This window comes from Trachymyrmex septentrionalis, unplaced genomic scaffold, assembly GCF_001594115.1.
Source record: "Trachymyrmex septentrionalis isolate Tsep2-gDNA-1 unplaced genomic scaffold, Tsep1.0 scaffold275, whole genome shotgun sequence".
Classification (NCBI taxonomy): domain Eukaryota; kingdom Metazoa; phylum Arthropoda; class Insecta; order Hymenoptera; family Formicidae; genus Trachymyrmex; species Trachymyrmex septentrionalis.
The window spans coordinates 273798-289752 of NW_017305436.1; the positions used below are offsets into that span (position 1 = coordinate 273798).

Genomic DNA, 15955 nt, shown 5'->3' on the forward strand with positions numbered 1-15955 from the left:
GAGAGAGAGAGAGAGAGAGAGAGAGAGAGGAGAGCGCAATAAAAAAGGAGGAAAAGAGACAGGGCAATTTACTTATTTCACGCATGCGCACTCTATTTTGGCCAACATAAAAGCAGGAGAGTTACGCTACTGTATATACTGTGCTATTAGATTAGTGTCCGAAGGATTTCAAATTTGGATAGCTTTAACACGTAGTTAGATGATTCCGTATAGTAGAGAATAGTAGAATGATAGAATCGCCACAGATTAAGAATAGTCATCATCTCGCTGATTTCGCTAATCAGAAACTGTTTAGCTTTTGAAGATAAACATCCACAAATATGACTTGTATATCATCAATTCTTACATAGTATACTGGGAGAGTAGAATACGAGGGGTGACCATAGAGATCGATGCTTCGAGTCAAATAGTGCACCAAGCAAGCACCACCTTCTTAAACGGAACAAAGATTGCTCGATCCGGATCACTGTAAATGACATTTATTCTTAATTGAAATATAAATGAAACATTTATTACTTTCATTTTAATGAAATATATTCTACATAGCATCCCAGCAAACGAGAATGGATTAAAATGAATTGAAATTTTTTTCTATTCGAATGTGTATTTTAAATAGCAAATATTTTTTTTGAATTTAATTGGATTCAATTGGATTCAATTAGATTCAATTGGATGTAATTGGATTGAAAAACTGCATTTCCTATTCAAAATTTTGAATTGAATAGTACTCACAATGCACAGAAAAAGCTAATATTATTTTTAAATTGAAAAGCATAGAGATATGCTTCATGCAATTCCTATAAATGAATAAAAATGCATTCAAGGTTGAAAAGCATTCATTTTATTAACATTCGTGAATTAATATTTCTGAAAATCTGAATCCATTTCCATTTATTTCAATCCATTTTTGCTGGGCAATTGTGCAAAGTAACTATAAAAGTAACTATAAAATTCGTTACCGTTACCAAAAAAGTGTAACTTTATTATCGGTGCAGTTACCAGAAAAAAAAGTAACGCAATTACCAGTAAAGTTATCAAAAAGTAACTTGTAATTGTAACTTCGTTACAAGTAACGAGTTACTTCCATTCCCTGCATATATCCAGAAATATTAAAGACAAAAAGAATATTATGAAATATTCTTTTACTGAAATACACTTTTACTGAAATTGTGTAAAAATTTAGAGAAACAAATAGAGAAAAAGGCTAATTTAATTTAATAATTTTTTTTATATAAAAAATTTTACTTTTCTTCCTATTATACGTGTAGTTTCAAATAAAAGAAATGTTATTCTTTAAATATTTATTCGTAATACATGTCTGCAAAATATTTTGCATTTTAAAAATTATTTCATAAGCTTACCAATCGAAAAATCTTCTGCCATGAAAAGTACCATCAGATGAACCATTGACATATGGCAGTTCCACTCCCACATGCGTGTCTTCTTGGCCAGGAACGGGACCTACATATCTCACGCGACCTTGGAGGACCCTACCTTCCGGTGATATAACCTTCACAAGATGATTCAATTTGAGATCTCTTGGTATCTGAAAAGTGCACATAAAAATTCGAGCAATTATATATTTAAAATTAAATAAGGCTACAAAGATTAAATCAATAAAGGATAAATAATGCCAATGAAAGCCGACATAGTTAAACATGTATAATCTAAATATAATATATATGTCAATCATCAATTACAGACTTTTCGATAAGATTAGATCATCCTCAGTGCATAAGTAACAAATATCGGAATCAAATTACGTCGTAAAATAGGTGAATAAATGATAGGTGATTAAAGTGTAAATGTATTAAATTTCATCGTTAAGCTGTTGTCTAAAATTAAAAACTGCAATTGTCATCTGTCGTATTTAGCTAAATACTCAAATCAGAATTCCGTAATTTACTTAAAATATCGAGATAATATTTGAAATTTTAAAATGATTTCCATGGTCGAGTTAAAATTAAATTAGTTGAAAAACTTATATTAAACTCAGCATAACGATGATCCGTTATAACACAATGTGATATATTTGTATCTTGAGAGCGTGTGAGAGGACGTTTTGTATTCGCAGTGTTTATATGTACAAATATTAAACACAGGATAAGAATAAGTATCAACAATAAAAATCAACAATACAAACTTATAAAACAAGGAAACATTACTCTTTCTTAACTAAATCATGATATAATGGATCCAACAATTTTATATCATTTTGCAAATTAAATCCATTTTTTTGTTTATATATTTATATATTTAAAATATTTAGAATTAAATTATTAAGACATGAAAAAAATTACAAATATAACAATACCTTTGGCAAATATGGTTTGGCATCCTGAGGAGGATGCCAATCGTGTATCAAATTCGGCTCTGAATGTCTTCGTGTTCTTCTTCGTCTTGTTGTCTGTTTATTCCAATAATCCGTGCTGATGCTTGATATTGTTAGCATAGAATCAATGCTTCGTCGCAGATAATCCTCGGCCTCATCAATTAACGATTCAGTAGAATCTCCGCTATTTTCACCGCCGACTGAGTCTGAATGCAAGTTGGGTAAACTACCGCGCGTCAATGGACACTCTGAAAGTTTCATTTTAAACTCACTATATCGAAATCAATGTAAATTTTCTTTCTCAAATACTTGCATTATTATGTCATTTCAAAACGTAGTAAGGATCTTGTGTATACAATATTGGGTGGTCCGGAAAGTCCGTGCGGATTTTTTCATTGATTTTTCAAAAGTTTTTTTATTTGTTGCGAAATTTTCGTTACGATTATATCATTCGCTAGAGCAAAGTTTCAGCTTTAAGAATCTGTTTTTTAAATTGCGATATGATGATTTTTATCGGAGTTATGAGCAATCGAAATCAGAATGCTTCTTTACTTAACTCGCGAATAACTCAGAAACAAAAAATTATAGGAACATTTTTAAAAAATGATTTTGTAGGGAAAGCTTTAAGTTTTCACGATGGGTAGTCGAAAATTTTCGTAAATTTTTTTTGGGCACGTGAGAGACCCCCAAAGTGAAAAGAAAATTTTTTATCTTTTTTAGCTCGTAGTTTTTGGTATGTAAAAATTATCAAACTCATATAAACTTAAAAAATGTGATAAGCTTTTAAAAGTAGAGATTTCAAGCTTTAAAACCCTTTTTTTAAATTTAAATTTCGTTCATTTTTGACGAAGGTATCGTATTGTATATACAATTTTTCATTGTAAAATCCGCACGGACTTTCCGGACCACCCAATACATATGTGTAGATTTATCAATCTAATAGTATGTACCAAGTAAGTAGAACACTGCATTATATAACATATTATTTCAATTTTAAATATACAAAAAATGATCACGCACAAAAAATGGCAATTACATACATATAAAGAATTTTAATTTCTACTCAAATATCTCAAAACGGTAAATATATAGGAAAAGAGAGCTTTCTGCAATGACCTTGATCTAAAAATAGAAGAATTTATGAGAAGGACGCATCGTTAATCGTTATACGTATCTTTGAAATTAAACTGTTTTGGACATACGGTCATATGAAGTTTCGAATTTGAGTGAAGAATCACCCCTTAAAATCCTTTTATCATACTTAGGACATATCCCTATACATATATTATATATAAGACACAACATGTGGTTTTATTTTATTTTTATTATTTTTTATTTTGTACTGTTAAGAAATAAAAAATGAATAGAAAATAAGAAATAGAAGAATTTGTTTAATCATCGAAATGTTAAATAAGTATCTTATTTCAAATAAATAAAAATAGTAAATAGTATTTACATTAACATTTACTTGAAATTTATTTAAGTTATTTATTTAATATTTTGATACTTCACGGTTAAATAAATTCTCCTATTTTTAATTTTTTATTAACTATTTTTTATTTTTTAACAGTACAAAATAAAAAATAGTAAAAGTAAAATAAAACACCACATGTTTGCTGTTCTATACAATGTATATACAGGGTGTGTATCTTAAGTATGATAAAAATTTTAAGGGATAATTTCTCAGACAAATTCAAAATTTTATATAAACATATGTTCGAAACTGCTTAGTTTCAGAGTAACGTGTGTCTCTCTATAACATCGCATCATTCTCAGCGAAAGTAGCCGGATATTGCCGATGCACGCACTCAGAGGAGGGTGCGGTGCGTCCGACGTTTTCTTAAAAGTAAAATTTCAAGCACCGCGATCACACAGTTCGAATATAATCGACTGCGATGAAAAAATTCGGAACCAACCGAGCGCAGCCGAAAACCAGGCCGTAGCGATCTAGTGGAGCGGGAAAAACCAGTCAGCGAAAAGTCACGAAGATGGCCGAGGTATTTGACGATTACCAAGTATAAAAGGATCTCGGTCGGAAAAGACGCTCTCTATTTGCGTCATTGAAAGCGTCTTTTCCGACCGAGATCCTATTCTGAGCCAGAAATCTGCAATCTACTGAGAAATAGGATCTTTAGCTAAGATTCAATAGCGCGATAAGATAAAGCTGATAGAAAGTGCTCTACTTCCGTCGAGAGTTCTCGGCAGTCACTGTCCTTCATCTAATAGATAAGAAATGGAGGTAGAGAACTCTGCCTTCGCCATTCTCGACAGTCGAATGGCACATACATTTATTTACATGCAAGTGATTAACAAAGAACTTAAGAGGTGGAGTGTTTACCGCCTCTGTCGAACACATTCTTTGCAATCGCCACTAGGGTTAATTAAAACTCGATCAATCCGGATTTTCCCCTTTTTTTCGTGTTCATATATGAATACCGCCTATTGAAAACATTGCATTGCGGACGACGCGTAATTTTAAACCGCGTTTCGGATATTTAAATGATGTCTGTCTCCGCACGTCCGGTTTCATGCCGCAACCTAAACTTGCGCGTTGAAGTCAGCCTACACCAAATCAACAAGCGCACGTACAATTCCGCAAATCAGTGCAACTTTTTGCAAATACCAATTGTTATACTCTTGGGTGCTAACACAAATAAATGATCTATAAGAACGATAGAAAGAAAAAAGTAAAGCACTTCTTCACTGTCAAAACCTTTAATTATATTTTATAACATTGCAGATACTTAACGGATATAACAGATTCATAGTACCGAACTTAACGTGCATAATCTTAGGTGACATGAGATAAGATGATTCTGCTGAACCACAGCGTGCGCTATATAATGCTCGATCTGCTGGGTAACGATCATGTAATTTTTTCTTTAGAGCGAAAACGTGAAAAGTATACGTAGAGGAAAGCCCCTATTATGAGATAGGCGCCTAATACGAGATAACGACGTTTCTGCTAAACTAATAAACGAAAATTGTTTGAAATTACTGTGTAATTATGTAAGTGACTCACTGTGTCTGATACTGACTGATTAAAATATCGAGAACCGGTTTTTAAATAATTTATAGTAATGTTTGCGATACAGTTTGTGATTTGTGATCAGGGTGAGCGTCCTTATTTTCGAGATAATTATAATCTTAAGGTTTTTGATAAATTAGTTTTTTATATTTTCCATTTCGATATTTCCATTATTTCTTTTTTTCGTTCATCTTTCTTTTTACTTTTTCGTTTTATTTCACTCTTTTTGGCGTTTAAATTCTCTCAAGGCAGGGGTGCTCATCATGATAGGATAATTTTTATTCACAGTTTATGTATGTTAATTTTTGTTGTTTCTGAGGAAGACTCAAAAGTAAGCCGAAACATGTAAGCGCGTTTTAGTGAATAAAGAAGTTTCACACTTCTTCTAGACATATTATTAGGTGTACAAAAAAGTTCTGAGCTTTAGATTTGATACAACCGAAATAACAATTTAAATTTTATATATCTTCCCGCCCTTTTGGGGTTTTAAAACAGTAACATTTAACCTCCTGAAATGCGATACGGTTTGGCGTTTGATGCACATAACCTCAAAAATCAGTAGTGTTCACGATGGCAATTACAAAAGAGCATATTCGATTTTCCATCCACTTCGCGTTTCATCTGAAGAAAAATGCTGCTGAAGCCACTGAAATGATTTGTGCTGCATATGGAGAGAACGCTGTAAGTCATGCAACATGCAAAAGGTGGTATCAAAAGTTTCGCCAAGGAGATTTCAGTCTTAAAGATGAATCGCGTGCTGGACGCCCTGAAAAGATTGAAACGGACGAATTGCAAGCACTGCTGGATATAAACTCTGCGCAAACTGAAAAGGAGCTTGCAGAACAGCTTGGCGTTACGCAGCAAGCCATTTCCGTACGATTACATACGATGGGAAAGGGAATTTTACAAAAAAAAGCTCAGAACTTTTTTGTACACCTAATACTTGCGCGACGTCTTCTGCATTTGATTTCTACTGTCCGTATCCTTTCCAATTCTTTGAGTTATCTTAAAGTTCAAATTCCCTTTAAAATGATCTATTATTTTTTTAAATTCTGCTCATAGACTTCTAATATTTGTCCAAAATGAACTCGATATCTCATAATAGATTCCTTTCCTTTCCTCTATGTATGTGCATATGTAGTACTATTCGAGAAGTGACGTACACCGAATGGCAGATCTAGAAATAAAGCCTCACACCTTTCCTTCCTAGTCTGCCTCGCCGTCCAGTGATGGTGCTTAACCCCTGAAAATCGAGTATCTAACCTCGGTGGAAGCATAGGGAATGAAAGAAAGCAAACAACTGATCCTCCAGATTGGGGAACGATAGGCTGATAACCTATATTCGTCAAAAACTATTCATTGCAGACAGGAGAAGAGGCCACGGATTGAATGGAAAATTCGGAGACAAAATTGGCTATGGCTAAAGAATAACGAGATAAACTTTGCAACCTGGAATGTCAGAAGTCTGTACAGCATACGGAGAACTAATGAATGAGCAAATGAAATACAAAGGGAATTTATGTACACAAGAGATAAGATGGCTAAAGAGCGGCATACTAACAAAGGAACCCAACTATCCCCCTCTCTTCTTAATGAGCTTTTAGTATGTTATTCTCCAAAAATAAGCGACACGTATTTTTTTATACGTGCCCATACGCATTTTTAAGAGGTGAAACACTCTTTAGAAAAAAATCGGATTTTCACTTTCAAAGCGGATACCGTCGAAACTGAAATAGAAAAAAATGTTTTAAAATAAAAGTTGCATGATTTAAAGAGTACTTTATAATACAAAAGAAAAAAATTTTTTAATTTAATTTTATTTGTTTGTCCCCACCATTTGATTTTTTTATAAAAAATTTTGATTTTTTTTTATAATAAAAAGAAAGATTATTTTAAGACGAATTCAATCATGTGTGATAAAGTTATTTTCCAAAGTAACATTTTTGAGAAATAATTAAAAACGCCTCTATACGCGCGCCGTACTCCTTCACGTAGCACATTCGTGATGTTGCATATTTTCGCATAAACAGGAAGCAATGATGTAAACATATCTATTTTAACTCTGCGTACGTCTAGTCATGGAAATTTTTATCACGTTAGACATAACGTCTAGATGATAATATAGTAGTGTCAAGATCGAAAGCCGTGTATTACGTAATTGTAAAACGAAAAATGCAGAGTGTATGTTGCACTTATATGAATTACATTTATTGTTTGACGTACAAATTGAATTAATATTTTGTAAAATTATATTTTTTTATTTGAAGTAAAGGAGAGGAATCGAAGAAAATTCGAATTAACATAAATAATCGATGATGTGAATAAGTGCATTCCATTCACGCATCATATGTATCATTTATCTTTTATCTGTTATATATGAAATGATAAATAAAGCAAAAAATAAATAATACATTATGCACATAGTAAATAATGAATATATCACATATTCGTAGAGTTAATACACATACACGTATATGTAGGTATTCAGTCAATGCAAAAAGTATTCGTACAGTCGAGAAATTTAGCGTGCAAAATGTTTGCAAAATTTATTTGTTTACATTAGAATAGAATGTATTCATTGTATAATAAAATTGCTAATTAATGTTTATTTTCTACAAATAAGATTCATTTTATATAAAATGTCCTTGCATTATTTATAAATGCTCACGCACGCACGCACGCACGCACACATACACACATTATTTATTATTAATAATATTTATAATTGCTTCAAATAACATGAGATAAGGCTTCATAAATCTTACAAAATGTAGAAAATCATTATGAGTTAACACAGTAAACAGTGCATTAGTTGTTGTGTAATTGAATAGTATATACATAAGTTAATATTATACATATCAAAATTTTATCCTATACGTTTCGCGAACTCGATTTAAATACATGCGCGTTAATGTTTATTATTTGTTGTTCAATTAAAATAATTGAGAGATTATTAATTACGTTAACTCGTATAGGCCTTCTTTTTATCTATTCATTTATGTCAGAATTTTTTATTATTTTATTTTTTATGTGTATAGTTCCCTCTTCTATGTAAAGAATGTAAGAAGAAACGTCTAGTTGCTGTAGTGCGACCATACATGAGAGAAAATACAAATTTTGAAACAGTGGATAGAAATAGTGGCAGAGATGAACTACGAGAATTACTTGATCCGGGTATTGCAAAGAAGGAGAGCAGTCCAAGACAATCAACTTCGACGAATTGGGCGAGGAATTTTTTAGAAAGAAAGGACATAGAAAGAATAGGACATAAAAATATAAATTTTTATTGTCAAGATAATAAATAAAATAGCATATATAAAAATGTAATTTATTTATAACGTTACTTTAGTAATACATAAGACATATATATATTTTTTTATTTAATTATTTTTTAAAAGAAATTTGGAGACAGGGCAATAGGAGTCGGACTCGGTAGTCGTTGCGCAAATAATATACAGATATAATACAAAACTTTACAATAACGCACTTACATGTTTCGGCTCATTTTTGAACCCTCTTCAGAGACATAAATCACCTTTATAGATACAATATAATTATTTTTTATATCAAAGCCTTCGTTACTATAATTTTCAAAAATCATATTACGACATTGTATAATAATATACAATAATTATATATAATAAGGTAACATGAATAAAATAAATTAATAACAATTAATTTTATGGTTTAAATTCATGACAAAGGTAATGATAGTGAAAACAACGTTGTATGCAAAGAGATTTCTTGCACCATGCGTAATTATAACAATACCGCCACAAACATTACATGTTGCTTTAGAATGTTTTTTGAAACAAAAATCTACAGAAATTTTAAATTCTTCTGGTTTAATATCTATGTAATCGCTTTTGTACAAGGCATATTTAAATAAATTTTGAAATCTTGGCGAAGAAAATTAAAAATGTGTTAACGATTGCAATTTTAAAATGGAATCTTTCGAATAAAGTTTAACTTCCAAATCTAAAATCATGATAATATCTGAAAAATGTTTTATAAAATTCTTCCATAAATGGAAACCGTACACATCTAACGATTATCTTTGTTCCTACTAGTATCCGTTGTTCCTTCTGGTATAGTTAGAAGAATAAAAAATCTTATACGGATATAGGTCTATTTCTTGCAACTATATCAGGGCAATGGCCAATTCAATCCAATAATAAAACCGATTTAGGACCAACGTTTAGACAAAAAATTTCTCTTAATCAAATTTCAAAATAATGCAATGTTAACTCTGGTGGAAAAATGTTGCTAAAATTATTCTACGTTTTGGAACACTTTTCAACAAAATCTCAGCATTTTAAAAAAGTTTTAGTTTAATTTCAGATGTTTAACTAAAAAATTCATTTTCGACAAAATTCCAGAAAAATTTCAGAAAATTGCAGAGAAATTTCGATTGAATTTCAGTGATTCTTCAGTATGTTAGCTGAAAAATTCACTTTTAGTAAAGTTTTAATAAATTTTCAGCAATTTTTTGTTGAAATGTTCCAAAACGTGGAATAATTTCAACGAAACTTTTTCACCAGGAAATTTACCAAATTTGAAAACTAAAACATAAATATTATTTTATCTAAACATTGTTTCTTCTACTCTCGGACCGAATGTTCCAGTCGGTTTTTTTAGAATTATAAAAAGAGGACATAATAATCTATCATCATCTGAAATTATTGATTGAATGGTATAGCTATGTGTAGTTGCCGAAACCGACCGAATGTACCGCACATTTTATCTTTTTTGTACCTTCAACTGCTAATAAACGACCAGCATGTAATTCTAATTGGAATCCGCTTTGATCGGAATATTTTTAAATCTATAACAAGTTATATAACATTTAACATTCTCAACAAATCCATTATCTTCTGCTTCTAGATGCTCTTTTGATTGAATAGGTTTTTGTCACGAATTTTGTAATTTTTTGGAATGCAATTCTGTGTAGTCTTTTAAATTTTCTTAGTTACCGAGGTGAAGCTGTAAATCCTGTAACGTTTACATTTTCTTGCGCTTTGAGGGCCCATCGAGTAATATCGATGTCATGAATAGCTACTTCTTTTTCCAGACTTTCTTCGAATTTTTGCAATGTAGGTTGTTCGGAAAGTAATTTCGTTTTTTCGTATGAAAATGAAAGACGATTTTCAATCAGACGCGTTTCAAATGATCATGAACGGTTGAATTCGATAAATTTAATCTCTCAGCGATCTCACGAGTTGTTATTCGCCGGTTTGCATCAATTAATGCCTTTATTGTGTCTTCATCAGCTTCAACTGGACTTCCAGAACGTGGTGCATCTTCAACATCAAAATTGCCGGAACGAAATTTTGCAAACCAGTTTTGGCGCTGGCGTTCTGTCAATACATCTTCTCCATACACATCGGATAATTTTTTTCTTGCTTGAACAGCATTTTTACCTTTTCGATAGTAAAAAAGTAAAATATGCCGAAAATGCTGCTTTTCACTTTCATATTTGATAAGGCACCAACCAAAAACTACTGCGTAGAATCAATCGAACTTTTTTCACAAGCAAGCCTTGCTATATCAGCTGTCAAAATATATTATGATTATGCGGCTTAAAGTTGGCTGTGTGAAGTTGGCTGTGAAAAAATACAATAAGTCCTCTGTTGGGAAAAAACGAAATTACTTTCCAAACAACCTAATATATGATGAAATTTCCTTTAGCCTATCCACTCTACTTCCACCACTGTTTACCTATTCTTTCCATCTTCGTAATTGGCGTAGTGATGTTACTTTCCGAAATTTATTTTTACTGTGTTAAGCGACTTTGGCTTCATCGTAATTTCAGATTTCCAAAATTCCACGGCTCACCTTTTATATTCGATTGGTATCTCATCATTTTCACATATCATTTCTTTAACATCATTTTTCTTCTGTTTCGTAGTCCTCTTCTTCTTGTTCATTCAACTCTTCTTCTTCAACTAATTTTGCTTCCGGAATATAAAAAGAATCTTCAAAATCAAGGGATTCTTCCTATTCTATTTCAAATTGATCCTCATACTCATACATTTCCTACAGCACATTTTCTATTTTCTGTTTTATTTCTCTCTCGTTATTTGTAAGGACTTTCAAGCAAATTTTGAAAAGTAGCAGCAATATATAGCAGCATTTATCACATTTTTCAGATGCAACCGCACTTTGTCGCTTAAAAATTCTAAATAATAAATTGTAAACGTATTTTTTATAAAAATTATAATTGTATCACAACAATAATAACGCTTCATTGTGTATTTATACGGTATTATTTATTGTATTAAAGATTAATTTTAATTTACAATTAGTGTTAAAATGACAAGTATATATTATTAAGTCAATTGGAAAGATCCGTCCATCTAGCGGCGAGTAGCGCTACCTAGAACTGTCGATAACTCTAATGTCTAAACCAAGCTTAATTTTTTAGTTTTACTATCTGCCAATAAAATTCAGTATATAAAAGTATACGTTTGCATCAATAACATTGCTTTTTACTGCATCGAAAATGTCGACATTTGAGCCAAATAAGAATCATTTGCGTGAAGTGTTAATCTTCTGCTTCAAATGGAAGAAAACTGCAGCTGAAGTTCATCGAATGCTCGTAGAAATTTATGGTGATAGTGCTCCTTCCGATAAAACATGCAGAGAATGGTTTCGACACTTTAAAAGTGGTGATTTTGATGTGGAGGACAAAGAGCGTTCTGGACGGCCAAGAGCATTTGAAGACAAAGAATTGCAGGCATTGATGGATGAAAACCCATGTCAAACGCAAAAACAACTTGCAGAAGCATTAAATTGTGCTCAATCTATTATTTCCGATCGTTTGAAAGCCTTGGGAAAGGTCTACAAAGAAAGGAAAATGAGTCCCATATGAACTGAAGCCAAGAGACATTGAAAGGCGAAAAATCATCTGCGAAATTCTACTTGCTAGGCAATAAAGAAAGTGGTTTTTGCACCGAATTGTGACTGGCGATGAAAAGTGGATCTATTTCGATAATCCCAAACGCCGAAAAATCATTTGTAATCCAGGTCAACCATCGACATCGACGCCAAAACGGAATATCCACGGAAAGAAGGCAATGCTCTGTATTTGGTGGGATCAAAAGGGTGTAGTGTACCACGAGCTGTTGAAATCTGGTCAAACAGTCACAGGGGATTTCTACCGAGAACAAATTATCCGTTTGAGCCGAGCATTGCACGGAAAACGATCAGAATATGAAACGAGACAGCATAAAGTGATTTTGCTTCATGACAACGCTCGGCCTCACGTCACAAAACTTGTCAAGAAAACGTTAGAAGCACTTCGCTGGGAAGTGCTACCCTATGCGGCTTATTCACCAGACTGTGCCCCTTCCGATTATCACTTGTTTCGATTGATAGCACACGTACTTGCAGAAGAACACTTCAATTCTTATAAAGACGTCGAAAAATGGGTCTCTGAGTGGATAGTCTCCAAAAATGAGTCATTCTTTCGCCGCGGAATTCGTTTACTGCTCGAAAGATGAAAAAAAAGTCATCGCTAACGATGGACAATATTTTGATTGAGGTACTTTCTCATTGTTTTTTAAATAAAATCATACTTTTTGCAAAAAACAGACGGAACTTTCCGATTGACCTATATACGAGGTCTGTTCAAAAAGTATCGCGAATTTTGTGTTTTTTCAAAAATTATTTATTTATTCATGAATATCTATTTTGTCCCCTTCAAAGTAATCCCCATCAGATATTATACACTTGTGCCAACGTTTTTTCCAATCCTCGAAGCACTTCAAAAAATTATTTTTTGCGATCTTGTTCAGTTCCTCCTTCGATGCCGTCTTTATCTCCTCAATCGTAGCGTAGCGTCGTCCTTTCATGGGCCTCTTCAGTTTCGGGAACAAGAAAAAGTCACAGGGGGCCAGATCTGGGGAATACGGTGGCTGCGGCATCATTAGTGTGTTGTTTTTGGTCAAAAATTCGCGCACAAGCAACGATGTATGAGCAGGGGCGTTATCATGGTGCAAAAGCCAATTTTTGTTCTTCCACAAATCCGGGCGTTTCTGGCGGATTGCTTCGCGCAAATTGCGCATAACTTGCAGGTAATATTCCTTATTGACCGTTCTACCCTGTGGCAAGAACTCATGATGCACCACGCCCCTGCAATCGAAGAAAACTGTAAGCAAAACCTTCACATTCGACCGAACTTGGCGCGCTTTTTTCGGTCTTGGCTCGTGCGGCAGCTTCCATTGGGATGATTGAACTTTGGTTTCCACGTCATAACCATAAACCCATGATTCGTCACCAGTTATGACCCTCTGGAGCAAATTTGGGTCGTCGCGGACAGAGTCCAACAGCTCCTTAGCAATGTTAATGCGATGCTGTTTTTGGTCGAAATTGAGCAATTTTGGTACGAATTTCGCGGCGACCCGTCTCATGCCCAAATCATTGGTAAAAATCGAATGGCACGAGCCAATCGATATGTTTAGGTCCTCAGCAACCTCTCTAACGGTGATTCGACGATTGGCCAATACTATTTTCTTCACTTCATCAATGTTTTCGTCTGTTGTTGACGTGCTCGGGCGTCCGGCACGCTCTTCGTCGTTCACATCTTCTCGGCCCTCTGAGAACATTTTGTACCACCGATAAACGTTGCTTCGGTCCAAGGTAGCTTCACCATATGTCACAGTCAACATTCGGAATGCGTCCGCGCACTTAATTTTGTTTTTCACACAAAATTTGATACAGATTCTTTGATCCATTTTTTGGAATAGGCAAAAATCGAAGACGAGCCAAAACACGTGCAAGCAAAGCAGCTGTCAAAAATTAACTGAACATTCAAAATGGCCGAACTTGTCGGCATAAGTGAGAGACATGAGTACCAACATAACGCCACAAAAAATCGAAAATCGAATATACGTAACCCGCGGAAATTCAAAATTCGCGATATTTTTTGAACAGACCTCGTATAATATTTATTGTACTTTTTTAAATTCTTCTTCTTCGTGAGAAACTCAATGATACTTGTGATATAATATAAATGTTTATATGTAATGTATAATAATTCGTTAAGAATTTTTCCACAAAAGTAATAACAGAAGACGTTTCTGTTCAGTACTGTAACAAAAATACAAGAAATAAGAATTTTATTTGATATTATATGATATATTATGTCTACAAGTTAAAATACAATTATATGGAAAATATGAATATTAAATTTTTTAAAAATATACTTACGAAATTGTAGCAACTGATACACTGGTACTATTATACGATTTCTGACGATGTCTGAACTGACCATGATATTCGCGTAACACAGCATTTTATATTGCTGCTTATTATGTACAAACCCCACTCCCAATATTCTCCTACTCCTTTATTACGTTCAATCATTTCTCGTCGATAATTCTTTTACAATTTAATTTCTCTTGCTGATTTTAAATTCAAGCAACACAGCACTAAAGTAATAATACAATTTTAGATATTAATTTAATTTGTATATCAAACAATAAATGTAATTCATATAAGTGCGACGTACACTCTGCACTTTTCGGCTTACAATTACATAATGATTTCGATCTTGACACTGTGTTATCATCCAGACGTTACGCAAGTGCTATCTAGCCGTGCGTGATAAAAATCTCTATGACTAGACGTCCACAGAGTTCCAAAAATAGATATGTTTATATCGTTGATTCCTGTCCTATGCAAAAATACGGAACATCACGAACGTGCTGCATGAAGGAGTACGGCCCGTTTTTAATTATTTCTCAAAAATGATACTTTGGAAAATAACTTTATCACACATGATTGAATTCGTTTTAAAATAATTTTCTTCTTATTATAAAAAAAAAAATCAAAATTTTTTATTTAAAAAAGTCAAATGATGGGAATAAATGAAAAAAATTTTTTTTTAATTTTTTTTTTGTATTATAAAATACTCTTGAAACAATGCAACTTTTATTTCAAACTTTTTTTTCTATCTCTCACAGTTTCAACGACATCCGCTTCGAAAGAGAAACACTGATTTTCTTCTAAAGAGTGTTTCACCCCTTAAAAATACATATAGACGCGTATAAAAAAATACGTGTCTCTTATTTTTGTCTGGAAAATAACTAAAAGCTCATTAAGATCGGAGGGGGACAGTTGGGTCCCTTTCCTTGTAAGAAAGAAATCTAGGAAGTTGTTTCTGGACGATGATGAGTAAAAACTCGAAATACTTCAGAAATGTCGCGTTAAAATGGCTGAAGTGCACATAGTAGACGATTTCAAGCATGATGGTTGATGGTTTATCTTTTAAACTGTATTTATTTATCTCTTCATGCACTTTCATGCACTAAACTTCTACAATAAATAAACCTGCATTAAACTAAATACGAGGTCTGGCTATTAAATAACGAGACTGCTTATGAAAAAGAGTTTTATTTTAAAAATTATTCTACAATTGAATGCTCCCCTTCAATGTACTCCCCTCCCCTCGCCACACACCGTTCCATTCGTTTTTTCCATTGGTCAAAGCAATGCTGGAAGTCTTCTTTTGTAAGAGCATTTAGGAGCTCCGCCGATTTTCGCTTCACCTTTTCCATCGACTCGAACCGGGTTCCTTTTAAGGCAGACTTGAT

The 15955-nt window shown here is 33.0% G+C and overlaps 1 protein-coding gene across 1 annotated transcript in view; it reads right to left on the bottom strand.

Moving 5' to 3' along the window:
* Window positions 1–350: 350 nt before the first annotated feature.
* LOC108749210 overlaps window positions 351–15955 on the bottom strand; it is a 142892-nt gene continuing 127287 nt past the window's right edge. The window contains exons 11-13 of the mRNA XM_018487770.1: window positions 2315–2580; window positions 1362–1546; window positions 351–466 (exon numbers count right to left, since the gene is read on the bottom strand). Of these exons, the coding sequence (XP_018343272.1) occupies window positions 403–466; window positions 1362–1546; window positions 2315–2580 (515 nt within the window). The 3' untranslated portion in view covers window positions 351–402. The remainder of the gene's footprint in view (window positions 467–1361; window positions 1547–2314; window positions 2581–15955) is intronic.